Source organism: Bufo bufo, chromosome 1, assembly GCF_905171765.1.
Source record: "Bufo bufo chromosome 1, aBufBuf1.1, whole genome shotgun sequence".
In the NCBI taxonomy this organism is placed as follows: Eukaryota; Metazoa; Chordata; class Amphibia; order Anura; family Bufonidae; genus Bufo; species Bufo bufo.
In genome coordinates this window covers 15,213,897-15,241,172 of record NC_053389.1, presented here as the reverse complement: position 1 = coordinate 15,241,172, position 27,276 = coordinate 15,213,897, and the positions used below count along the sequence as shown (strand labels likewise).

Below are 27,276 nucleotides of genomic sequence, written 5' to 3'. Positions count from 1 at the left end.
ATACAACAAAATATCAAGGGAAGCTATTCTGTGTTAACCCTTTGGCTACCTGACTTTTTTTTTTTTCTTGAATGAGGGCTTATTTTTGGAGGGACAAGTTGTACTTTCCAATGCCACCATTAATTATGGCATAAAATGTAGTGGGAAGCGGGAAAAAATTCCAAATGGGGTGGAATTGGCAAAAAAGTGCAATCCCTCCACCGTTTTACGGGTTTTGTTCCCACGTCAAAACTGACCCATGCCCTTCATTCTCTTGGTCAGTACGATTACAACACCCCATATGTATAGGATTTTATGTGTAAATAGTGTAAAAATTTATGTAAACTTTGAGATTTTTTTTTTTTTGCATCAGCAAATTCTGACCCCCATAACTTTTTTATACTTATGTCTACTGAGCTGTTTATGGGCTTTTTTTTGCGGGACAATTGACATTTTTTATAGATACCATTTTGGAGTGTGCATGACTTTTGGATAACATTTTATTTCATTTTTTTGGGTAAGAGAAGCAATGAAAAAATGACAATCGGCCATTTTGACCCTTTTTTTTGTTACGCCATTTGTCGTATAGGATTTTTTTTTTTCGATTTTAATATTATGGGCTCGGTGATACCCAGGATGTTTATATTTATTGTTATTTTTTATTTTTTTATTATTATACGGAAAGGGTGGTGATTTAAACTTTTATATTTTTTTTATTTTTTATATATATTTTAATTTTTTATCATCATTTTAAGGCTCAGAAATGACCTTATAAATGATGTTTTTTAATTTTTAATTTTCACCTATAAGGGATTAAAAAAATGACAATTTCTTTGCATTTTGCTCATTTGTTACGTTGGCCTGCCATCTGGTGGCCAAAATAAGAATTTCGGCATTAATGCTCTGAATTTCTTCATAGAGACTCAGAGCATTTAGCGCATGTACTGATGTCCCGATTGGTCTCATTTCAGGTGCCGTGATCTCACTTAATCACGGCATCTAAAGCATTTAATTACCGCGATCGGCATTATTGCGCAGGTCTCTGTTGCTTGAAACAGCAGAGACTTGCCGGCCGTGACGCCCGCTGCACGCGCGAGTGGGCATCATTCTTGCACAGCGCTACCAGCGCCGTACCAGCGCCCTAAAAAAACAAGGGGTCATACAGTAAAAAGCGACAAGCATTCTTTACAGTAAGATCTGTGATTCTCTGGAAGAGCCGCAGGAGTCGGTCACAGCAAATACAGGAGGTGCTTCAGAAAAGGTTTAGATTACTTTTTAATTTAAAATAACATTGACGCCTATGACAATGTATAGAAATCTTGTTCTACACACCCTTTCCCTTTGGCCCAACCCCTTTTTAAAAGGAAGATGGACATTGATTGATCCAGGGATCTGTTCCGTGGATCAATGTAGCAGGAGAACAGGTTGGACTTGATGGACTTTTGTCTTTTTCCAACCTTAACAACTGTGTAACTATATTAATTCACAGGAGATTACACTCCTGATCAATCACTGTTTTTGGTAGAAATGATATTTCTACATGGCAAATAATTTACTAGCAGGTGTAGTAGAGTAAAAGAAACCCAACAGACTCAACAGTCATGACATGCGTGCTGCTGATTCTCTGTAATTCAAGCACTTATTGAAAGGTGCATGTTCAAAATAATAGCAGTGTGGAGTTCAATGAGTGAGGTCATTCATTCCTTATTTAAGGAAGGAAGGCAGCAAATGTTGTACATGCTGGTTACAGTGCATTTCTCTCTGAAATTCTGAAGAAAATGGGTCATTCCAGACATTGTTCAGAAGAACAGCGTACCTTGATTAAAGAAGTGCAGAAAATGATAGGCTGCTCAGCTAAAATGATCGCAAATGCTTTAAAATGGCAAACAAAACCTGAAAGACGTGGAAGAAAGAGAAAAACTACCATTCGAATGGATAGAAGAATAGCCAAAATGGCGAGGACTCAGAAAAACAACAGTCAGCTCCAGGAAGATCAAAGAAGGTGTATAGTTCCCTGTGAGTACTGTTACAATGAGAAGACGCCTATGTGAAGCCGAGCGATCTGCAAGAAGCCCCCGCAAAGTCCCACTGTTGGAAAAAAGACATTTGCTGAAGAGGTTACAATTTGCCAAAGAGAACATTGACGGCCTGAAGAGACATTTTGTGGACTGATGAAAGTAAGATTGTTATTTTTGGGTCTAGTGGCCAGAGACAGTTCGTCAGATGACCCCCAAACACTGAATTCAGCCCCAGGACACTGTGAAGACAGTGAAGCATGGTGGCGCAAGCATCATGATATGGGGATGTCTCTCATACTACGGTGTTGGGCCTATTTATCACAGACCAGGGATCATGGATCAGTCTGAATCCATCAGAATACTTGAAGAGGTCATGCTGCCTTATGCTGAAGAGGAAATGCCTTTGAAATGGGTGTTCCAACAAGACAACGACCCCAAACACAGCAGTAAACGTGCAACATCTTGGTTCCAGACCAACAAGATTGACGTTATGGAGTGTTCAGCCCAATCCCCGGATATTAATCCAATAGAAAACTTGTGGGGTGACATCAAAAATGCAGTTTCTGACGCAAAACCAAGAAATAGAGAAGAACTCTGGAATGTAGTCCAATCATCCTGGGCTGGAATACCTGTTCACAGGGGCCCGAAGTTGGTTGACTCTGAGCAACACAGTTGTAGAGCAGTTCTCAGAAACAGCGGTTATACAACTAAATATTAGTGAAGGGATTCAGAGGAAAGAAAATCTTCAAAAAATTTTCTGTTTATATAGTGAATGTTTGAGTTTGTAAAGAAGAATACAAACACTGCTATTTTTTTCAGTCTAATATTCACTTTTTGTAATTTTTTGTTAGAGAAACACAAATTTTTTCTTCATGTTTTGATTTGGAATAGAATGTGTATTGTTCCCAATGAATTTGTGTGTATGGAAATAAAAGCTATTAGAAGGATTTTGAGCTTTATTCACTTTCATAAACACATTGCTATTGTTTTGAACACAACTGTATATTAGACAGTCATTAAATATAAATTTTACAAATACATGTGAAAAACATATGTTTAAAAGAACAAAAAATATAAAATTGGATTAAAAACATGGCTAAAGAAATCCCCCCTCTTGAAAAAAACAAAAACAAAATGATAATAGTTGAAAATCGATAACACGTGGTCATCACAGGTGTTGAATTTCTCAGAGGTCCTAAACATTAGGCATTCACCGGACAGAAAATTCCTTTTATGCTGCTGTATTTACATAAGACAGGGACCATTATTTGTTCTGGGTGTTGGTGGATATGTGTGGGCTGGCATGCGGAAATTCAATTAAACGTGGTCATCACAGGTGTTGAATTCCTCCGAGATCCATGCCTCATTCATTTTTAGAAATGTGAGGTAGTCCACACTGTTGTGAGCTAGGCGAGTGCGCTTATCGGTCATGAACCCCCTGCTGTGCTGAACGTCCTTTCGGACAGGACACTCGACGAGGGGCAAGCCAAGAGTTCCATGGCAAATTGTGCCAGCTCTGGCCACAGGTCAAGCCTGCACACCCAATAGTCAAGGGGTTCCTCGCTTCTCTGAGCGTCCACATCTGCCGTTAACCCGATGTAGTCGGACACTTGTCGGTCTAGTCATTCCCTGAGGCTGGATCCGGAGGGCAGCTGTCGATGGGTTGGCTGCAAGAATGATCTCATATCCAAAGTGACCAACACATCTTTAAACCGCCCTCTTCTTGCATGCGCTGTAGGATTGGTACCCACAACTGTTTCTCTGTGAGTGGAAATTCCTCTGCCAGCGCCCGCAACAGCAGAATGCAGCATCTCTCGAAGCAAGGCCTAGAAATGCTGCATTCTGACAGCCCTCTGTGATGCTGGTAACATGTCCGCCATTTTGTGTTTGTACCGGGGGTCTAAGTATGTTGCTACCCAGTACTGGTCCTTGCCCTTTATGCTTTTTATACGGGGGTCCCGCTTCAAACACTGGAGCATGAAGGCCCCCATTTGCACTAAATTGGAAGCGGTGGAGCGGCCTGGCTCCTGCTTATCGCCCAGGAGAATGTCGTCCTCGGGCTCCTCCCCCCAGCCACGGACAACACCAGGGATCCCCGAAAAGTTTAAAGCCTGCTCTTCTTGCTCCTCCTCCTCCTTCCCCCAGGCACCATCTTCCTCTGACTCCTCTTCAGACTTATGCTGACTTGTCTCAGATGGAGTAGCCCCCCTTAGGAATTAATTCAGCATTGCGACTTCCTCATCTTCCTGCTCCTGCTCCTCGACGGCTTGATCAATTACACAACGCACTGCACGCTCCAGAAAGAAGGTGTAAGGTACGATGTCACTGATTGCGCCCTGGCTGTGACTGACCAGTTTGGTGATCTCATCAAATGACCACAGAAGTCTGCATGAGCAGCCACTGGCGCGGTGAAAAAAAAAAAGCTCCCCAGAACCTGTCCTGCAGCAGAGTTCGTACAGGTAGTCGTTAACGGCACGTTTCTGCTGGAGCAGCCTATCAAGCATATACAAGATGGAGTTCCAGCACTTCGGGCAGTCACAAATCAGACGTCTAACGGGCAAGTGGTGTCACCGAGCGATGGCCTTGTAAGATCTTCTAAAATGGCCAGAGATTTTCCTGGCCTGCTGCAAGACATCCTGGGCACAACAGCCACAGCACAGCATGGCAACATCTCACCCGGCACATCAAAAAGGTTCTGGGGAGCTGGGGGGGTGCATCGGAAGAGGCAGTAGCAGTGGAAAAGGAGGAGTCAGCCGAGGAGGAGACAGAGGATGGAGTAGGAGGAGGAGAAGAAGAGGCAGGCCTGCATGCAATCCATGGCGGTAACACCAAATCCACATGGGTGCCACAGGTTAAATGCTTGACGTCAGAAGGTTCACCCAGTAGGCAGTAAAAGTTATGTACCTTCCCTGCCTGTGTTTGCTAGACCACGTGTCTGTGGTCAGATGTATCTTTGCACCGACACTTTGTGCCAGAGATACATTTACTTGCTGCTGAACAGGGCCATATAGCTCTTGGATGCCCTTCTGGGAGAAATATTTCCTTCTGGAGACCTTCCATTGCGATGTGCCAATGGCCACAAATTTTCTAAACGCCTTCGAGTCCACCAGTTTATATGGCAGTAGTTGGGGGGCTAGCAGTTCTGACAAGCCGTGGTCAGCCGTTGGGCAAGCGGGTTATCTGGCATCATCAACTTTTTACGTTCGAACATTTGGGCCACATTTGCCAGATGAACGCGACGACGGCACGGTGGAAGGTGGAGTGGAGGACAAATGGGAGAAGAGAGGAGAAGGAGAAGAGGCAGGACATGGAGCGCCGGGAGTGTGGCTTTGTGGGTTCTGACGGTGTTGCTCCCACTGGGCTCGGTGATGGGAGGCCAGATGACTTCTTAAGGCAGTCGCCCCAGAGTGAGTGTTGGGTTTACCGCGACTTATGCGTTGACAGCACAGGCTGCAGATGGAAACACTATTTTCAGCAGCTGACACGTTAAAAAAAGCCCACACTGCGGAGCCATGTGCCGGCGTCCTGGGAGCGCAAGATGTAACCGTGCATGGTGAATGGCTCGCTCCAGATACATTTGCAGTCTGCTTTTTGCCTCCCGTGCACTGTAAGTTCTGCCTGCTTCTCCTCCCTCTCTGCTGCTCCTTCTCTACCTCTGAACTCCCCTCCTTTTCCTCTCTTGTGGGCACCCACGTGATGTCCATCGACACATCATCATCCTCACCTTCACCACCACTGACATTAGAGATCTTGGAGTAGGCAGCAACAGCAGGGACCACCCTCTTTAGGCTGATCTGGGTACTGTCGTCAGACCACTGAGTGGCGGCCGTTGCTACCTCCTCTTCCTCATCCGATGCCAAGAATGGCTGCGCATCGGTAAGGTCTGGGAATGGAGGGGAAAATAATTCCTCTGACTCGAGTGGAGGGGCTAAGGTGGTGGTGGTGTCTTTGGGGGTGCACACAGCAGAGAGTGAGGAGGGTGCAGATAAAGAGGATGAGGAGGGTGCAGAAGCGGAAGGCTGAGTGAGCCACTCAACCAACTCTAGTGCGTCCTTTGACGTAATCGCACTCACCTTCTCCAACTTCACAATTAGACTCCGGCCTGGTGCTCTGCCCGACCCCTACCAACCCTGCAGAATGGCCTGCCTCTTCCTCTGCCTGTCATTTTCTAAATTACCCTGTGACAATGTACCTATAGAAAAGCAGTATTTGTGGAAGCAGGTATATTGCAGGTCTCAATCAATATTTTGTGGAAGCCAGTATATCAATCCCCTCTATCAGTATTTTGTGGAAATAGGTATATAGAACTTAATAATGAGTATTTGCTGGAAGCTGGTAAATCAAACTCCTCAATCAATATTTGGTGGAAGCCGGTATATAAATACCCTCTATCAGTATTTTGTGGGAACAGGTATATAGAACCCCTTAATCAATATTTGGTGGAAGCCAGTGTATCACACCCATCAATCAATATTTTGTGGAAGCAGGTATATCACACCAGTTGCAATTAGTTACTCCAATAGCGTTTGTCCCTCTATATAGCTGCGGTATCTCAGCAGAACCGCACACGACTGCTGCACAATACAATTGCACTATAATATACTTTCTATGTTATAAAGTATATTATAAGTATATTACACCCCTCAGTATGTCACACCTATCTATAGCACACCTATACCAGTCCTTAAAAGGACTTTTGTGGCCCTATTAGCTAGCGATTTGTGTTCCTAACAGTCTGTCCCTGCTCCACACTGCAACCTCTCCCTACATTGGAAAAAGACTGAATGTAAAATGGCGGCCAGATCTGGTTTATTTATAAGGTAGGGGGTATGTCCATGTGCTGAAACGTCTCAATTGGCTGTCCTGTCCCACCTGATGGATGTGTCATGGGTCAAAGTTCGGCGCTATGCAAAAAAAATATGGAGCGTGCGAATATTGCCATATGTTTGCATGTTTGCCGAATCACGAACGAGAAAAGCTTGCCGCGAAACGACCACTGGGTGAACCACAAGGCCATCTCTAATCACCAGTTCCTGAGCTGAGCACAATAGAAAATCAGGCTCTGGCAGTACTTTGGAGGGTTCTTGCCATACGTTACATTGCCTCTGCTCTTTATTGCTGTCATAGCCACCACCTTCCTCCTCTGATGTTACCACTTCCTCGGCACCCAGATCTGGCTCCCAGGTCCCAAACACAATCATTATCATAGTCCTCACCCTCCCCATCATTCTTATCAGATTGTGATATGTCATCAGGGGCTCCTTGGGCCCCCCTTCCGATTCTCTGCTCTGTATTTGCCCCAAATGCCACTGTCGCTATGGGAATCACTACCCCAACCGCCACCACCGTGTCTACAAGTGTCACTACTACATTTAACACCACTAACACAGCTATGCATTGGATCCCCCACCTCTGACTGATCCTCCTTCTCATGGCAGTTCAAACACTTATGCTTCTCACACAACTCATCAAGAAGACTTTCTTGAGTGTCTTCCATAACACATGGGGTTTTGTTGTCCCTTCTTAGGAAAAAAGAAGGCACCCTAACTTGAAGGGAACTATGAAGACAGAAATGTTGCCTCTAGGACTGCAGAAGGAGGAGAAGGAGGAATGATGTGACCCCTGTCTCCAAAGCACAGTGTCAGACTCAGTGGTGAACTCAACATCATTCTGCTGTGACTGAGAGGAGTTAGCATCTGCCACGTTACCCTTGCATTTTATCAATAAAATGGTTGGCACGATTCACCAAAATTTCGGATTCTTTTGGCAGAATAATTTTTATGAAATTAATGAATTATACATCCACACCTATTATAGGTGCATAATAAATCTTGAGAAAAGGATCGACTGACCCACCAGAGTACAAGTGAATGCTCCAGTGTGCACGGGTACTGATAGAATAATGAGCCCCAAAGATCCAACAGAAGACAGTCCCATTTGGAGATGTCTTGGGAACAATCACTTGTCACTAGGGACGAGTAACCAAGACAATGATGAAAACAGAACTGGATGTATGCATGTTCTGTATAGATGAAGGGCAGTGTCACCGCCAGTTCTGTGAGAAGGTCTGTTAGATGTTCTTCTCTACCTCTTGCATGACGTTCTTTGTTTTGGTTTCACTTTGTCATCTCCTTTCCTTCTCCCAGCTGTCACCTATTTACACTAATTGTCTCCCTTTATATTCCCTCCCATACTGCCTCACTTTGCAGTTTATACTACTTCCTGGATGAGTTGTTCACTGCTGGAGGCTGCTACTGCTGATTCCTCAGATAAGTCTTTTTCCTTTATTTGTGTTTCCTTGCTGGCATGATTCTAGGTGACCCTGACTCCGTCCGTATTAAGTGCAGGGAGCCGGTGGTCGTATCCCCTCACTATTATAGGGTTTTCAGGTGTCACACAGAATTAGGTACGTGAGCATGCAATCGTCTACCATAAAGACCTTTGCATGGGCATAGCAGTCAGCGAGAGCTCTTGGGGTTTTTTATAGGGCCTCACCCATATGCTCCTTAGTTTGGATCAAGCCAGTCGGATGTTTATTTATTAAGTTCCAGCTTTCTGCAACACCATCCGTGACAGGGGGACTCTCAGGGGTCATGTATTCTGGTGGGTGCAAGAAACTTAATTTGGCTATACATATGAGATTAAGTTGGCCATATTAGGTCAATCATTTTCGTTATGCTCAAGGACTCCTTTAAAAAAATGAATGACTCCTTGGTTGGCCAGTTTAGTATGACACGTTGCTGATTGAATCATTTGTGCGAACCATTGCATGGACAATTCACTGGCTGTATTGCCACTGATCATTGTCTCATGGGTATGACCAGCTTTAATTCAATGCTGAACAGGCATATATGTCCAGAAGATGGCGCTGTTATTCAGGGGCCTTCTACATAGCAGCACTCCAAGTTCCTGCCGTCACAAAACCTTGCTACACCAAGATAACACAGGAAAACAAAGCACCCCGGAACAACTCACTCAAACCCAGCCTGAACAAGCCAACTAATACATCGTGACAAAAGGTGAAATCCTGAGGACAGTGCACAAGAGCAAAGAGGAATATATCAGCATCTGGAGGAACGACATAAGAGAAGCTGACAATATACTAGAAGAAGTACAAACAGTCACCATATCTGGAGAAACTACCCAAACCCAGAGACCGAGAGATTCTGAGCTGGTACAGACTGAGCCCTCACAGCCTGCTCATCGAATCCGGTCAGCACCGACTGAACTACAAGCCCAGGGAAAGCAGTCTGTGCCAACAGTGCTATCAGGTGCTGTGGAGGATGAGGCCCACTTCCTACTATGGTCCCCCGAATACTCCAGCAGTGAGGGACAGTAAGGTCAGGAGACTGTCTGATCTCTGGCGGAGGAGGAGAACAGGGCGACCATAGCAGCACAATATGTAAGTACCTGCCGTAGAATGAGAGGAGTGTGATATGCCATGGACTCCTAAACCACACCCTGGATGTGTCCCTATCCTCATTCCCCATCACTACCCAATTATTCACACTTCCTTTGGCAATGCTATATGTATCTAGTCTCTCCGATAAAGCTGATTTGAATTTGATAGATATGAGGTAGGTAGGTAGGTAGGTAGGTAGAAATGAAGAAGATAAAATATTATACAATAAACTTACCTGAAAAGTCTGAAGGTCTTGCCTGGGGTGCAGAAGATCTGGTGAAGGAACCTAAGAGAGAACATAAATAAGGGAGTTTAGGGACTTGTTCATAACAGGTTTAGCAAGACCCCTGGTGCATACAGTATGTTGAATGAATCCCAAGATGCCCGACGGATTAAAGACCCTCTTTGTGCCTTCTGCTGGTGAGGTAGCAGCATGTGGATGGAAGCTGCTACGGCTCCTGGAACCTCATCAATCAGTGGCTTTTATCTAAATCCAGAATTTTCCCCTAAAGCTGCAACTACAGGGGAGTGTAGTATTACATGATGGCCATTTAGATGAATGACTATCCATATAATACAACTTGGACAACTTGACCCGGACAGACCAGGAGCTTCTCTTATGGATTGGCTCTCCACTCTGTCTAATAGTTAGGGGTCTCAAGGGGAAGGATCTCACCCCACTAATGATAGTTTTTGGGGATCTCAACCATTAGTGTAGGATGTCATTACCTTCAATGGTGATAGTCACATCAGGAGGGTCTGCAAGAAAAAGATCGAAATAGGTTAGGTTAAAAAGGTCTCCTTTACATTATGACTATCAGATCACAAAAGGCTGTCTCCAATGTTATGACAGAATACAGATGTAGCAGTGCTGACTTTACTAGTGGCTCACCTTAACTGTGGATTTGCATAGGACTGCAGCCCACATTACTCTATTTTAGGGTTTGTTATGGTGCATAAGTAATATAGCATCAAAGAGTTACAGAAAGTGCTGTAAGGGTATTATACGTAATTAAGAACTAATTGGTTCTTCCCTTTTAATAATTATATTACGGTACCTTCTTATATTACTTGTTACGTAGTGAGTTAGGGATAGGTTAGTTAGCATATACAAAGCCATTGTTTCTATGTCAGATGACCACTAGACCACATTCCAGAGGGGAAACTCATTGGGAACGTGGGTTCTCCACTCTGGACATCCCTAGGAGGTGGGGCTGAGAGGTATAACCGTTGCTCACAAAGACAAAGAACGGAGCTACGCTGAGAACATCATCCAGGTAGGATGTTGTAGGTTACTAATCTCTCTCTTGTATTACCATGGATGTCGGCCAGGTTGCTACGTGGGTAGTGTGGCAACAGGAGGCTTCCCCCATTGTATTGCACGCCAGGTGATATTATTTACCTTTACTGTTTCCATATGTGATTTGTAATGATTTGTCTGTTTCACTATAATATATATTTCATTTAATCACGTTTAGTAAATAATTTTATCACTTCGCGTGTGCAAGCCTATTTATTCTCAAATCTTCAAATTCATGTTAAATCACCCAAGAAACAAAATCGACAAAATCTGCATGACTGTGCCAATTTTCCACCAAATTCTGCCTAAATCTCATCCACTTAGTGATCATCAGACCTTAAACATGGTCCATGTATGGTCAGTGCATAAATACCCAAGAGGGCTTGACACTGAGCCCCTGCAAGTCTGCACAATTTATAGCTCCCTCTGCTGGTTGTTATTCATTATTACATAGTATGCTGATACCAACCAGCGGGGGGCACTATTTCCCATACAGTTAATGCTCATCATTGCACTTTGAGGCAATCCTGTGGTGACAATGATGACAAGGGAGTAATATCTGTGAAGAGACTTACATTCCACATTTAGGATGATCGTCTGTTCTGTTACAGCCGTGTTTTCCAGGAAATCCACTCTGCAGACCAGGGGTGATCTGTTGTCATCCTTTGTAGGGGTGAATGTAATATTGGAGAAGTAAGTACTGGTTTTATTTGGGTAATTATTTAGGTAATTCCATAAATCTCCATTCTTTCTATTCCATGTGATGTGAGGAGCAGATCCAGCGCATGTTCCAGGACTTCTGCAGGTTACTGTCGCCATTTTCCCAGCCACCAACTTCTCCACAGAGACCTCAGGTTTGTCTGTTAATCCTAAAAATTATTCCAGAAATGAGCATTTACAGGTTGGAATTAGTTATAATAAGACAATATCCAAAGAGGTATCAGTAGACATAGCAGAGCCGTGTCAGAGGGGGGTGATTACTAGCCTGGAAGGTACATATGACTGATGTTACTACTGTTCCTATTACCACTATTTTACCTCTACTGCCACTACTACTACCACCACCACCACTACTACTCTTATCACCACTAGTCTACCGATAGTACTGCCACTACTATGACAGATTACTGGGAGGGGCTGGAGACGATCCAGCGGTCATGGTCCATATCGGAACCAATGACAAAGTTAGAGGTAGGTGGAGAGTCCTTAAAAATGATTTCAGGGATTTAGGTCAAAAGCTGAGGGCAAGGACCTCTAAGGTAGTATTTTCCGAAATACTGCCTGTACCACGAGCCACACAAGAAAGGCAATGGGAGATTAGGGAGATTAACAAGTGGCTCAAGAACTGGTGTAGGATGGAGGGGTTTGGGTTCCTGGAGAACTGGGCCGATTTTTCTATCGGCAACAGGCTCTATCGTAGGGACGGGCTGCACCTCAATGGGGAAGGGGCAGCTTTGCTGGGGAGAAAGATGGCTAGAAGGTTGGAGGAGTGTTTAAACTAGGGACTGGGGGGAGGGTAATTACGTTATAGGAGGGGAAGATAGTGCAGATAGAGACCGGGGGCAAGGTAATAAGAATGGGGGAGGAATGGAAGGAGGGACTAGAACAATTCAGAAGGAAAGGTGTAGGGTAAAACATATACATAAACCTCTCAAATGTATGTATACTAATGCCAGAAGTCTGACTAATAAAACTGGTGAACTGGAATTAGTGATGTGTGAGGAGGACTATGACATAGTGGGAATAACTGAGACATGGCTGGATGATAGCTATGACTGGGCGGTTAATGTACAAGGTTACAGTCTGTTTAGAAAGGATCGTCAAAACCGGAGAGGGGGAGGGGTCTGCCTTTATATAAAGTCCTGTCTAAATCCCACAGTCCGAGAAGATATAAGTGAGGGACATGAACATGTGGAGTCACTATGGGTAGAGATACATGGAGCTAAAAACAACAATAAATTACTAATAGGAGTTTACTATAAACCACCTAATATACCAGAGTCCACAGAAAATCTACTACTAAACGAGATAGACAAGGCGGCAAATCATAATGAGGTGGTTATTATGGGGGACTTCAACTACCCAGATATAGACTGGGAAACTGAAACTTGTATATCTCATAAGGGAAACAGGTTCTTGGCAATAACCAAAGACAATTACCTCTCCCAACTGGTTCAGGACCCGACTAGAGGGACGGCCATACTGGACTTAGTATTAACCAATAGACCTGACAGAACAACAGACGTGCAGGTCGGGGGACACCTGGGAAATAGTGACCATAAAGTAATAACCTTCCAATTATCATTCAAAAGAGCGTTTCTACAGGGAGGAACAAAAATACCAAACTTCAAAAAAGCTAAATTTAGCCAACTAAGAGAGGCCATAGGCCAAACTAACTGGGACAAAGTCCTCACAAATACAGACACAAAATGGGATATCTTTAAAAACATCCTAAAAACTCATTGTCAGAGGTACATACCGTATGGTAATAAAAGGTTAAGGAACAAAAAGAAACCAATGTGGATAAATAGAACTGTAAAGAAAGCAATAAATGACAAAAAGAAAGCATATAAAACACTAAAACAGGAGGGTTGCACGGAAGCACTGAAAAACTATAAGGAAAAAAATAGAACATGTAAAAAACAAATAAAAGCGGCCAAACTAGAGACCGAGAGATTAATTGCGAAAGAGAGTAAAACCAACCCTAAAATGTTCTTCAATTATATAAATGTTAAAAAGTATAAAGCTGAAGGTGTTGGCCCTTTAAAGAGTAATGAGGGAGGAGTCGCAGAGAGCGACGAGGAGAAAGCAAAGCTGCTAAATATTTTTTTCTCCAATGTATTCACTGAGGAAAATAAATTGTCAGATGAATTGCAGAATGCAAAAATAAATTCCCCATTAAAAGTGTCCTGTCTGACCCAGGAAGAAGTACATCAGCGGCTTAAAAAGATTAAAATAGACAAATCGCCAGGACCGGATGGCATACACCCCCGTATCCTAAAGGAATTAAGTAATGTCATAGCCAGACCCTTATTTCTGATATTTGCAGACTCTATACTGACAGGGAATGTCCCACAGGATTGGCGCGTGGCATATGTGGTGCCAATATTCAAAAAGGGGCCAAAAACAGAGCCTGGAAACTATAGGCCGGTAAGTTTAACATCTGTTGTGGGTAAACTGTTTGAAGGTTTTCTGAGAGATGCTATCTTAGAGCATCTCAACGGAAATAAGCAAATAACGCCATATCAGCATGGCTTCGTGAGGGATCGGTCATGTCAAACTAATTTAATCAGTTTCTATGAGGAGGTAAGTTCTAGACTTGACAGCGGCGAATCAATGGATGTCGTATATCTGGACTTCTCCAAAGCATTTGACACTGTACCGCATAAAAGGTTAGTATATAAAATGAGAATGCTCGGACTGGGAGAAAACATCTGTATGTGGGTAAGTAACTGGCTGAGTGATAGAAAACAGAGGGTGGTTATTAACGGTACATACTCAGATTGGGTCACTGTCACTAGTGGGGTACCTCAGGGGTCAGTATTGGAGGGGTCACTGTCACTAGTGGGGTACCTCAGGGGTCAGTACTGGAGGGGTCACTGTCACTAGTGGGGTACCTCAGGGGTCAGTACTGGGCCCTATTCTCTTCAATATATTTATTAATGATCTTGTAGAAGGCTTGCATAGTAAAGTATCAATTTTCGCAGATGACACTAAACTGTGTAAAGTAATTAACACTGAAGAGGACAGTATACTGTATATATATACTACAGAGGACAGTATACTGTATATATACTACAGAGGACAGTATACTACTACAGAGGGATCTGGATAGATTGGAGGCTTGGGCAGATAAGTGGCAGATGAGGTTTAACACTGATAAATGTAAGGTTATGCACATGGGAAGGAAAAATGCAAGTCACCCGTACATACTAAATGGTAAAACACTCGGTAACACTGACATGGAAAAGGATCTAGGAATTTTAATAAACAGCAAACTAAACAGCAAAAACCAGTGTCAGGCAGCTGCTGCCAAGGCCAACAAGATAATGGGTTGCATCAAAAGGGGCATAGATGCCGGTGATAAGAACATAGTCCTACCACTTTACAAATCGCTAGTCAGACCACACATGGAGTACTGTGTACAGTTCTGGGCTCCTGTAAACAAGGCAGACATAGCAGAGCTAGAGAGGGTTCAGAGGAGGGCAACTAAAGTAATAACTGGAATGGGGCAACTACAGTACCCTGAAAGATTATCAAAATTAGGGTTATTCACTTTAGAAAAAAGACGACTGAGGGGAGATCTAATTAATATGTATAAATATATCAGGGGTCAGTACAGAGATCTATCCCATCAGCTATTTATCCCCAGGACTGTGACTGTGACGAGGGGACATCCTCTGCGTCTGGAGGAAAGAAGGTTTGTACACAAACATAGAAGAGGATTCTTTACGGTAAGAGCAGTGAGACTATGGAACTCTCTGCCTGAGGAGGTGGTGATGGTGAGTACAATAAAGGAATTCAAGAGGGGCCTGGATGTGTTTCTAGAGCGTAATAATATTACAGGCTATAGCTACTAGAGAGGGGTCGTTGATCCAGGGAGTTATTCTGATTGGAGTCGGGAAGAAATTTTTTATTCCCCTAAAGTGGAGAAAATTGGCTTCTACCTCACAGGGTTTTTTGCCTTCCTCTGGATCAACTTGCAGGATAACAGGCCGAACTGGATGGACAGATGTCTTTTTTCGGCCTTATGTACTATGTTACTATGTTACTATGTTACTATTCCTATTACCACTATTTTACCTCTACTGCCACTACTACTTATATTACCGCTATTCTACTACTACCACCACTACTTCTACTCCTATTACCACTACTACTATGATTACCTCTACTTGACCACTCTTGTAATGCCACTACTACTACTGTGCTAACACTGCCACCATTACTACCATAGCCACAATTATTAACTGTACAGCAACTTCCTACCTACAGCTTCTATGAGTGCTACTAACTTTACTGTAAGTACTACTGCCACCAAACACTGCACTGCTGCTCATACTGCTCCATTACTGCCAAAACTACAGCCTTTAACTCTAAGGCCCCTTGCAGACGAGTGTTCCTCCCGCAGCGAGTCCGCAACGCATCTCCTGGCCTGACCTCCCAGCGCTGCCGGGGGTCACATAGCATTATATTTAGTGATGAGCGAGCACCAAAGTATTCGGGTGTTTGGCCCAAACACATTGCTATATTTGTGTGCTGGGCTGAGCACCCGAGTATAATGGAAGTCAATGGGAGACAACCAGGCACCCCCTGCTCGGAAGAGAAGAGGGTGTCTGGTTCATAAAAAAAAGTTAGAACTTAATGGAAACCCCATCAAAATGGTTTGGAAACAGCATTAAGAGGATAGCTGGATGTGTCTTAGACTCCTATTATGTACAACATACAATAGACAACCACACAAAGGCTGTATGCCAAAAGCCAGGTATGTGCAAGACAACAACCTATCCATGAGAAAGATAACAGCCTTGTGCACTATGAGATATTCCAAACCGACTCTCATCTGACTGAGAACCAGTAAACCTTTAAATTAATTTTGCATCTGTTGGGTGGCTTGGGTGGACCTGCACACCTAGATCAATATCATTAGGGCGACAAAAAGTTTTCTGATTGTCCTACCATAATATTCAATAACCTTTCTATACAGTTTTGTCATGTAAAAACTAATTTGCATAAACATGGGCATATGGGAAAGACATGCAAATGAGCAGAATCTGCCTTGTTTTTCAGCTGTCATAAGACTATGAAAACCAATAGATGGCGCTATTGAGTTATGAACAGCGCCCTCTATTGGTTTCACAGTCTTATGATGAGACAAATATTCTTGTTAGAAGACCTTTTTATTACAAATATTCTAAAAAAATGAATATATAGCAATATAGCCAATATTATGTAATAATTATGTAGTAAGTCAGTGATAATATCTGACACTGAAAAAGCTGGTGTCATGGTCACGTACACACACACGCAGAGGGGAGGATAGTGACCACTGCGCTCCACCCTCACCCCTGGCCCTGCCTACTTGCCTCGCAAGTCCTAATTACAGGGGACAACTGGACGGCAGTCCCTAGCTTAGAATACGTGCTGGGAGGACAGACAAGACAACGGATAGCGATTTGTTAGTATTTTAAACTGAATTCATTGGGCAATGGGTACTATTACTACTAATACTACTATTAGTACTACTGCTACTATTATTACTACTGCTACTATTTATACTGCTACTGCAGCTATCACTACTACTATTTCTATTTCTAAAACCTCTCTGCTGTTACTAACAGTGAAATGTATTATCAGTAGTAGTATTATTGGACATTCTGGATTATCGGTGGTAGTATTATCAGACATCCTGGATTATCAGTCTTGGTCTAGTAAAGTCTCTTCTCAGGTCAGAGCACATCCAGGATGACAGCATCGGCTCTGCTACGTTGTATGTCACAATAGTACATTTAGAAATAGACAGTTACGTTGTTTCTTCCTGTACCTGTCACTGTCAGGCGGGGGATGACATTAAAGTAATTGTAACGATTCTTCATCTCATCATCTTCCAGCCTGAACTGATAGGAGTTTCCATCGTTTTGCCGGACGTCATTGATAAACAGGGAGCAGTCTCCCTTCCAGACTTCTCCAGTGAAGAACATTCGTCCTTCTGGTCTCCAGGTGGTCGAGGCCACAAGTTCTTCAGATGATCGTGGTCTGTACCAAAGTCCTCTGGCCGACCTGCTTATTGTTCTAGCGCTGGTGAATGTGCACGGGACGTGGACGCAGAGTCCGGCCTGTGCCCTGAATTCCCCGGATACAGTTATCTGATATCCATTGGCTTCACAGCCGTTATCTGCAGAGAGAAAAAACATGATATGCTCAATTATCTACAACACGGGGGGGGGGGGGGTGCCACGTCCAGACACGTCATACACAGTGCCCTAGTCCACGTATGTGATACAACTGCATCCTCTGCACCCCAAGGAGTGAACCCCTGCAGGGGGCGCTCAGCTTTATAAATGGTTGGTGACGCCCAAGCTGCTCATCTTTGTAAAGAGAAACAGTGTTGACACGGGGGCCGAGACGGGCGCACTTTTCTCTCCGTCTCTCAAATAGACCCCTCCTTCCTTCAATCTAATTTAAGGGTTAATTTGTGCTATAAGGACCAGTTCCCACGGTGGATTTTGCAAAGGCAAAATCTGAAACGTAGGGTCCATTCACATGTCCGCAAGTGTGTTGCGGTCCGCAAATTGAGGATCCACAAAACACAGACACCGACCATGTGCGTTCCACATTTTGCGGACCGCACATGGCCGGCACTATAATAGAAATGCCTGTTATGGATGCAGATCCATAATGCGGACATGTGAATGGACCCTTAGGCCTCATACACATGACCGTATTTTGAAATCCGCAAAAAATACGGATGATGTCCGTGTGCATTCCGTATTTTACGGAACAGAACAGCTGGCCCCTAATAGAACAGTCCTATCCTTGTCCGTAATGCGGACAATTATAGGACATGTAATATTTTTTTGCAGAAAGGAAATAGACATACGGAAACAGAATGCGTACGGAGACGGAAAGAAAATACATTTGTGTGCATGAGGCTTTAATCCATTTTTTCCCATTTAAATGTCAAGGACTCCTTCACAGGAGGACGCACGGCGCGGTTTCTTGTGACATCCACATGTCCTTTCTGGGTGCAGGGGTTGGTATAAACCGAGGCTGCATAAACTGCAGCGTAGATTCTCAGTGAAAATAGGGGCATATTGAGCGACAGCTGCTGGCTGCTTTTTGGTCTGAAATCAGTGGCATACCTGCAATGGAACCGCTTTGTGGCCAGGGGTCGGTGGGTGGCCACTGAACGCCTTCTTTCTCTTCCCGATGTAAAAACACAGCATTTTCACACAGCTTCCACTAGTGCACACATATTATTCATGCTTCTATTACAATTAGTTCCTATGCACTGAGCTCCCCCTAGTGGTGGCTGCAGGCGGCTAAGTTTCTAATAGAAGGGAAGCAGAGGATTTATCAGTGTAGTTATACCAGGTGTCTGGCGTAAATACATTGAGAAATACGGTCTTCAGAATGAGCTCTCTATGTAGAAGCATCCATTCAACTTTCTCTGACATAGAAATCAGATAAAGTTGGTTGAGGCCAAGGGTGACTTTTTTCTTATATTTTTTTTTTAAAGAAAATGTATTACCCTTAGGTTACTTTCACACTGGCGTTTTGGTTTTCGTTTGTGAGATCCGTTCAGGGCTTTCACAAGCGGTCCAAAACGGATCTGTTTTGCCCTATTGCATTCTGAATGGATAAGGATCCGCTCAGAATGCATCAGTTTGGCTCCGTTCCGCCTCCATTTCCGATCAGTCCTGACACACAATGTAAGTCAATGGGGACGGATCCGTTTTCACTGACACAATCTGGCACAATAGAAAACGGATCCGTCCCCCATTGACTTTCAATGGTGTTCAAGACGGATCCGTCTTGGCTATGTTAAAGATGATACAAATGGATCCGTTCTGAACGGATGCATGCGGTTGTATCGTCTGAACGGATGCGTTTGCGCAGATCCATGATGGATCCACACCAAACGCGAGTGTGAAAGTAGCCTTAAAGGAGTTGTCTCACAAAAAAATATTCTACAGTTTTCAAACCAGCACCTAATCTGAATTATTTTGTAATTGCATGTAATTAAACATTTAGTATAGCCCCTGAGTTATTCAATAAAATACAATAATCTGTATGGCGCCACCTGCTGTTTGTTTTTTTCTTATTTCTTTGACCTGCTGACTGAGAAGGCCGCACATGCTCAGTTTCATCCTTCAACTGCCTCCTGAGCTGTGATAGGCAGAGCTGAGACACGCCTCCTGAGCTGTGTTAGGGAGAGCTGAGACACGCCTCCTGAGCTGTGTTAGGGAGAGCTGAGACACGCCTCCTGAGCTGTGATAGGGAGAGGTGATACATGCCTCCTGAGCTGTGATAGGGAGAGGTGAGACACGCCCCCTGAGCTGTGATAGGGAGAGCTGAGATACGCCTCCTGAGCTGTGATAGGGAGAGCTGAGACATGCCTCCTGAGCTGTGATAGGGAGAGGTGAGACACGCCCCCTGAGCTGTGATAGGGAGAGCTGAGACACGCCTCCTGAGCTGTGATAGGGAGAGGTGAGACACGCCCCCTGAGCTGTGATAGGGAGAGCTGAGACACGCCTCCTGAGCTGTGATAGGGAGAGCTGAGACACGCCTCCTGAGCTGTGATAGGGAGAGCTGAGACACGCCTCGTGAGCTGTGATAAGGAGAGCTGAGACACGCCTCCTGAGCTGTGATAGGAAGAGCTGAGACACGCCTCCTGAGCTGTGATAGGGAGAGGTGAGACACGCCCCCTGAGCTGTGATAGGGAGAGCTGAGACACGCCTCCTGAGCTGTGATAGGGAGAGCTGAGACACGCCTCGTGAGCTGTGATAAGGAGAGCTGAGACACGCCTCCTGAGCTGTGATAGGAAGAGCTGAGACACGCCCCCTTAGCTGCAGCAGAAAAGACACTCCCCTTAGCTGTCAGCTTGATATAAATCTAGCAGAGCAATGAATGAGGAGATCTCTGGATCCATGTGAGGTACAGGGCTGGTTCTAGCTTTGTTAGAAAGAGGTTGTCATGGACTATATGATGTCTGAAATCTGAGATGTTGCACTTTGGATTCAGCATTGCATAGGAATGACTGGGGAATAGGTGGCTGCAGAAGGGCCAATACTAACTTTTGCTGTGGGTCCTATGAGATTTGTGTACGCCACTTCACGCAATCCATGACAAATTCATCTGGCAAAAGACTCCATGTGAATGGACCATGTAGTTTGAATGTGGGGACACAGTGGAAAGTGATCAAGACAAGACATGTTTCATCCAAAGCTATATTTGCCTACAATGTACCCTTCCTACCACAGGTCACCTCATAAAGCTTCTCCTCTATTTGCTCCCCAAGAGAATCAGGACTACCTCTCTACCCACCTCATCTGACCACAGCCTGGAAGGACTGGGAAACCTTTAATTCATTTATAGTGACTAAGCTTGGCTTTAACCATGTCATCAAACATAGGTAGAGGTACCTATGTAGGAAAGGGTAGCAGAGCTCACTGGAGTGTCATGGCTCTTTCATTGCTATACTGATACCAACACAGCCAGGTCCATAGATGTGGCCCTAAATCAGCCCATTTACTTGAATCCACTGATCTGCAATAACAGATGCAACCACATTTGTATGGGGATTGCCGTGTCAGGTACTGCAGTGGAGGTTCTGCAGCAGTCCAATAAATGTCATTGCCCCTTCGTTTTGCAAGTCATGGAGGTCCTAAGGGTGGTGATGGTAGAAATGGGGCAACGAGTCTTGATAATACTAAATCATCCAGTTCTTCCTGGTGTCATGTCAGAGTCATTCTATCTGCAGACATCTCTTCCTGCCACTTCCCTCTGCAAATGAGAAGCTGCAGCTCCATCTCCTTCCTCCGTAATGGCCTTGTCTCAATGTCTGAACATTGAGGGCCTGTAGGTGGGAAAGGAGAAGTAGAAGATGAGGCTGCTAGAAGATGAGGAACAGCTCACTCTCCCCATGATAATATATGATGGTTTCATGTATTTCTCCATGTCCTGTACAGTGGGCCAATCCACTGTGCTGCAGAAAACAACCACCAAATATAAAGCGTCTATAGAAATTGTGGTCAGTGATGGCCGGGGAGACAGAGCATGCGGATGGAATGAGGATTTCAGTGGGAAATACACTTTGCAAAAAATTATAGTCTGATTAGATTGCAATAAGGTGGATTTGTAAGTGGAGCTTTATCTTGACTTATGCAATACTTACCCCGTATCTGTAGTATCAGAAAGGTAAGAACCAAATAATACTCGAGGCTAAACAAGATCATCCTGGCATCCAGCCTAGCTTGGTCGGCATTTACTGGAGCGTAATGTCCCTGTAACAGAATAAAAAATATTAATGCAACGCATAAGAGAAGAGGCGTCAAATAGAATCAAAGACATGTCCAAAAGAGAAGTAGGGAGATACCTAACTAATGGGCATGGTTGGCACAGATATGACCCTTAGTTGGATGCTATCTAAAGACTCATTGATTTAAGAGTTACTGGGAAGAGGGTATCTAAATTTGCTAGAGCAGAGAACGGCTATAAAGACTGTCCAACTCTAGTGCTTAGTGAACTTTCCTTCAGTACTTAGTGTTAATGCTTTCCTCCTGCCCCTGGCCAGGTGCTGTCTCAGTTGATGGCCAGTCTTCCTATTTAGCTGGGATGTGGATCAACCTACTTGCCTGAGCTTTGAGGTTTTCTAGTAACCAGCGAAGGTGATCTCTTCTCTGAATAACCCTGCACCGTACCTTGCCTGTCTACTGATTCTGCTGTTTGCCGCCTGCTCCGACTTTGGAACTGTGACCTAGACTACACTTTTTTTTTTGCTTGCCCAACTTAGAATTGCTATTTGGAATATGCAAGTACTCAGCCTGACCTGACTTTGGACTGCGTTCAGACTATCAGACTATGCTTTTTGCCTGAGCCCTTGGTGCTTCGCACCAGTGTCTCTGACCCCTGAGAGTCAGTGCCAACTACACCTGGACTGAAGTCCATATCCCTATCTCGGGATTAAAGGATGAATATCAGGGAACCGCAAGGACAACGCCTTTAGGTTTGGGCCAAAGTCAAACTGGCTAGTTGACGCAGCGGGTTCACACCCACTGCCCGATTCGTTATGATTCACTTGTATTTTGGGCTTAAAGTGGTTGTCCAGGATTTTGTCCTAAATACCTAATCGGTGGAGGTCTGACACCCCCCCCCCCCCCCCCGCTAATCAGCTCTGATCTGCAGTGGTTCTGGCACCTGCTATTGTGCAGTGGACAGGACTGGTTACTGCCGCGATGCTCCCAATGAAGTGAACGGTAATCAGCTCCTTCCACTACATAATGTCACGGAAGTCACAGTGAATTTCTGACGCATATAGTGATGGCCAATACTCAGCCATCCATAGTAAAATTATGGACAACACCTTTATTAACCAAGCAATTCTTTTTATTTTTTCATCCTCGCGATGCCATCATTTTTGTATCATTCTGTCAATGTAGCTGTACAGGGGCACAATATTTGCAGGACAAGCCGTATTGTCCATTGGCACTATTTTGGGGTACCTATGATTTATTAATTTTTATTATTCTTTTTTGTAGAGCGTCCTTTTTTTCTGTTTCATTTTCAAATCACACAGTAACTTCTTCTGTGGGTCAGTATGGTCACGGTGATGCCAAAATTGTATGGTGGATTAGGTTTTGCTACTTTTGCACAATACAATCATTTGATTTTGTGTCGCCAGTGGAGATGGGCGAAGTTTTGAAAAATTTGATTTGGCAGCTTCACAGAATTTCAACAAGGATTTAGTTTAGTTATGAATTAATTTGTAAAAAATTGCTGTAAATCAGTTATACCCGAGCCACTGCCTCAAGGTAAGGCCATACAAGCAGCCATTCTGTGGCTGGGTTGTGGCCATATTAGCCCGCAGCTGTCTTTCATCGACTGTATAGTCGGTCTTTGTTGTTAATGGCCTTACTGCACCCTTCTTCTGCCATCTCCTTTTCCTCCTCTTCCACATCATCTAATATCGATGAGAATATGTCATCAGGAACATCCAGCTCCTCTTCTCTTTGCATCTTGCTGACTTTTCTAGGACATGGAGACCAAGAAGGAAGATTTGGAAGAAGCAAAGCCAGCAAAACATGAGGATGGTCATCATTAATACCTGGCGCCCCTAAGGGGGGTTGGCACACTGGCACTAGAATAATAAAGGCTTCCATCTAATTGGTATTGAATTACGTATGTTGTAAGACCTGGTCTATAACCTTCCCAGACACCTGATGTACCTGTGTGCCAAATTTTGTGATTGTAAATGCGACGGTGCGGATTCCTTTAGCGGACATACATACACACACATGCACTCAGCTTTATATATTAGATTTGGGTCATTACAGATTCAGCAATATCAATTATCTGTATACATTTTATGACATAATAAATAGTTTTTACTGGAAAAATGCTTTTTTTGTGTGTTTTTTTTCTTCAGAGGGAGCCCACTTCTCTCTTTGTAGCCACTTAGATGCCGCAGCATGGAATATGTTAACCTGCTGAGATTGGAGTTATCTCCTATCCTGGTCTGTTAGTTGGAGCCAGAACAGGGTTGTGTAACGTATAAGCGCACCCATGAGATGTCCATGACCAACATGTCCATCATGGTATGGAAACTAGCACCTGATCAGGATGTGCATTTTCTCAACATTCAGGCAGAAGCTGAGATTTGAGATGTTGCTTGTTAGGACGTATTATTGTAGAACTGTCCTAGTTCTGCATAATCTCATGGAGAGGATGATGTAATCCCTAAAATTTCCTTTTCTTTGATTAAAACTAGCAGCCGCACAGAGTAAAGGAAATCTTTTCGACTCACTGACTCTATGAAGGTGTGAGTTTGAAAAAAGATCAGTAACGAGTGACATTTGAACAAGTAGTGCACGTTAGTTTGGGGATATGATCAGAGCATTTACAATTAGGAGACATAAAGGCAGCAAAATAAACATATAAAATGAGCAGGTAAAGTGATACAATGCTAAATGTAAAGGAACAGAGGACAGAAAGAAAGCTACAGAGGATTGTGTGGAAATATTGTGTCATCGGTATTGCTACATATAATGAAACACCATTGCACATAAACTTTTTCACCTACTGAATTACAAGAAGTAACCACACAGTGTAAGGTCCACATCACTAATAGGGGTAACAGGATGTGGTTGACCAGAGGTATGGGAATGACATGGTCTGGAGTACTAGAATGATCAGAGAACAAATATACAGGCAATAGAAACAAAGTATAAAGGAGTCGGGTCGGGGATAAATAACGCCTCATGGCTGCTGTCTAGAGGAAGATCCACAAGGGAAGTAATCTACAAAAAAGTTAAAAGCCAAGATGAAGGGACAAAGCAGGAGATCAAAATCATGGTTAAGTTGAGATGGATGACAAAACTATGGATGCAACAATACTCTCATTGCTTAAGCTGCTGAATCTGATTGTCCCCTCCTCCTCAGAACGAGAACCTGCTCAACCACCTGAAACCTCAAATGGGACATGGAGGGCATTGCAGTAAGAAAAACGATCTGGGAGAAGGAAGCCGTTTTTGCCATATCTAATTGTAGATTTATGGTTTGAGATACAGAGATCCCTGCCTTCAGAGACACATTACTGGAGTCACACCTAAAAGAGCCTTATATTGACTAAGATCTCCTTGTGGAATTTGCTCCTTAATGATGTTGGAGCAGCAGTTACACCATAGGTAGGAGAAAGTGCCCAGGTGCCGAGACTAAAGAAATTGTTGGCCAGTTGTCTCCTCGGGCTACTTATCTTACCTGGTCTCTTGTTGGTAGACTGTTTAAAGCACATCATGGCAGGTTCTTGGAAGGCAAGTCTATTGGTGTACCCTCTCCGCAATAACAGCCAGTCTCGTTTTATAATCTGTTCAACTTTAGGAATGAGTGGATGAAGGATATACAGAGGTAGCAATCTCTAACTTGACAAGGTACTGAAAGTCCAGTATATGGTTAGAGTCTCTGCGTGCTGCAATGGTTCTGGAGGGTTGACAATCATTGGACTCTATGTTTAGGAATAATTCAGGATGTCCTAGTTCTCTCAATTTATCTGACAAAATGTAGACATACTGTAGACCATGGAGCATGCACCTATAGACAGCAGTACTGCACAGAGTACTCAACAGCGCAGGTGAAATGCAAGCTCTGTAACCCCCAATACACAGTGCTATAAGTCCTTACAGCCACCTTCTCTATATTCTTCTGCTTCTCGGCTTGGTATGTATTCTTAGTTTTTGTCACCCTCTATAAGTGACCCTGATCTTATTACTGGTTTCTGGTTCCTCCCTGTCACATAGTTAATTACACCCGTATTTTGCTATATGTACTTCTAGTGGTATTGTTCCTTTAAGTACTCAGAATGAGGAACGACTGCTTCTATTTCTAATGATAACTTCAACCTTGTAAAGAATGTCATGGATTAGTGTGTAGTCCAAGCAACTTGGCTAAGGAGGACTTTTTGTTGACTCACTTGATACCTGATATGTACAGCTGAAACCTGGCAGCCAAGGAGGAAGCACAGAAAGAAGTACAATAAAGGCTCACCTGTGATGAACTAACAGTAATATATCAGGAAATTACATAAAAACTATTCTATAAAGTCTACCCATTGCTACAGCTCTGGTGGACCTGGCTCGTACATGCATTAGATGTGCGAACATTCACCTGAATAGCCAGGTTGTAATACTACATTTACCCTGTAGTGGCCACTGCAGGGAAAGTGCATGGCTGGCCACCTGATGATTGATCGCTAGGGATTTCAGAAGCCAGACTCAGGGCTATCAGCAGAATAATCAGCCCAGCTTCAATATGGAAAGGGTTTGCATTCAGAATGGTAATAGTGCTTCTCGGCTACCTGCCTGGTGTCTCTGGCCAAAGAAGACAACCCAAAGAAATATTGTATTGTAAGTGGATCACCGGGGGATCCAGAAGTCGAGTCCAAAACAATCAGATAGTCGTCAAATCAGGTATTTTTACATAGGATTATTTTGATTTAAAAAAAAGTTAATAAAAACACTTAAAATCATCAAGGAGGAGAAAATCACACAAAATGGCAAACAAATACAGAAAATTATTCAAAAACACAGGAAGAAGAGAAGACATTTCAGGAGATACTTTGCTTTTCAGAGTCACACTCAGAATGGATCTGATCGATGCAATAAATATCCCAAGATTCTTTACCTTTTCTGTAAAACGGGGTCCATGGACGTCCAGATCCTCATGCGTTTCCTCGCAGCTCTGTCAGTACAATTACAAAAAGTTCTCTGTCTGCTCTATTAACATAATGGGCTTAAGGGACAGAAGAAGAAAAGCAGAAGTTCCAAAGACTGAAGTGTTACTCAATGTAAAGATTATATGTCAGTAATCTCTCCACAAGCCCACCCCCTGCCTTACCTAACAAAGCAATAGGGGATTTACACAGCAAATCCAATCAGACAAATTCTTCATTACAATCACTTCTATACTGCTACATAGGAGCAGTATTATAGTAGTTATATTCTTGTACATAGGAGCAGTATTATAGTAGTTATATTCTTGCACATAGAAGGCAGTATTATAGTAGTTATATTTCTGTACATAGGAGCAGTATTATAATAGTTATATTCTTGTACATAGGAGCAGTATTATAGTAGTTATATTCTTGTACATAGGAGGCAGTATTATAGTAGTTATATTCTTGTACATAGGAGCAGTATTATAGTAGTTATATTCTTGTACATAAGAGCAGTATTATAGTAGTTATATTCTTGTACATAGGAGCAGTATTATAGTAGTTATATTCTTGCACATAGAAGGCAGTATTATAGTAGTTATATTTCTGTACATAGGAGCAGTATTATAATAGTTATATTCTTGTACAT

At 43.5% G+C, this 27,276-nt stretch overlaps 1 protein-coding gene across 2 annotated transcripts in view; it reads right to left on the bottom strand.

Annotated features, from left to right (window-relative positions):
* LOC120991832 (sialic acid-binding Ig-like lectin 16) overlaps positions 1-26,725 on the bottom strand; it is a 56,440-nt gene extending 29,715 nt beyond the window's left edge. Inside the window, exons 1-6 of one of the 2 annotated variants that reach the window (XM_040420588.1) lie at positions 26,597-26,725; positions 21,597-21,705; positions 17,244-17,594; positions 11,275-11,568; positions 10,129-10,158; positions 9,635-9,685 (exon numbers count right to left, since the gene is read on the bottom strand). In XM_040420588.1, the coding sequence (XP_040276522.1) occupies positions 9,635-9,685; positions 10,129-10,158; positions 11,275-11,568; positions 17,244-17,594; positions 21,597-21,657 (787 nt within the window). In that variant the 5' untranslated portion in view covers positions 21,658-21,705; positions 26,597-26,725. The remainder of the gene's footprint in view (positions 1-9,634; positions 9,686-10,128; positions 10,159-11,274; positions 11,569-17,243; positions 17,595-21,596; positions 21,706-26,596) is intronic. The other variant, XM_040420594.1, reaches the window with a different exon arrangement.
* Positions 26,726-27,276: the final 551 nt, after the last annotated feature.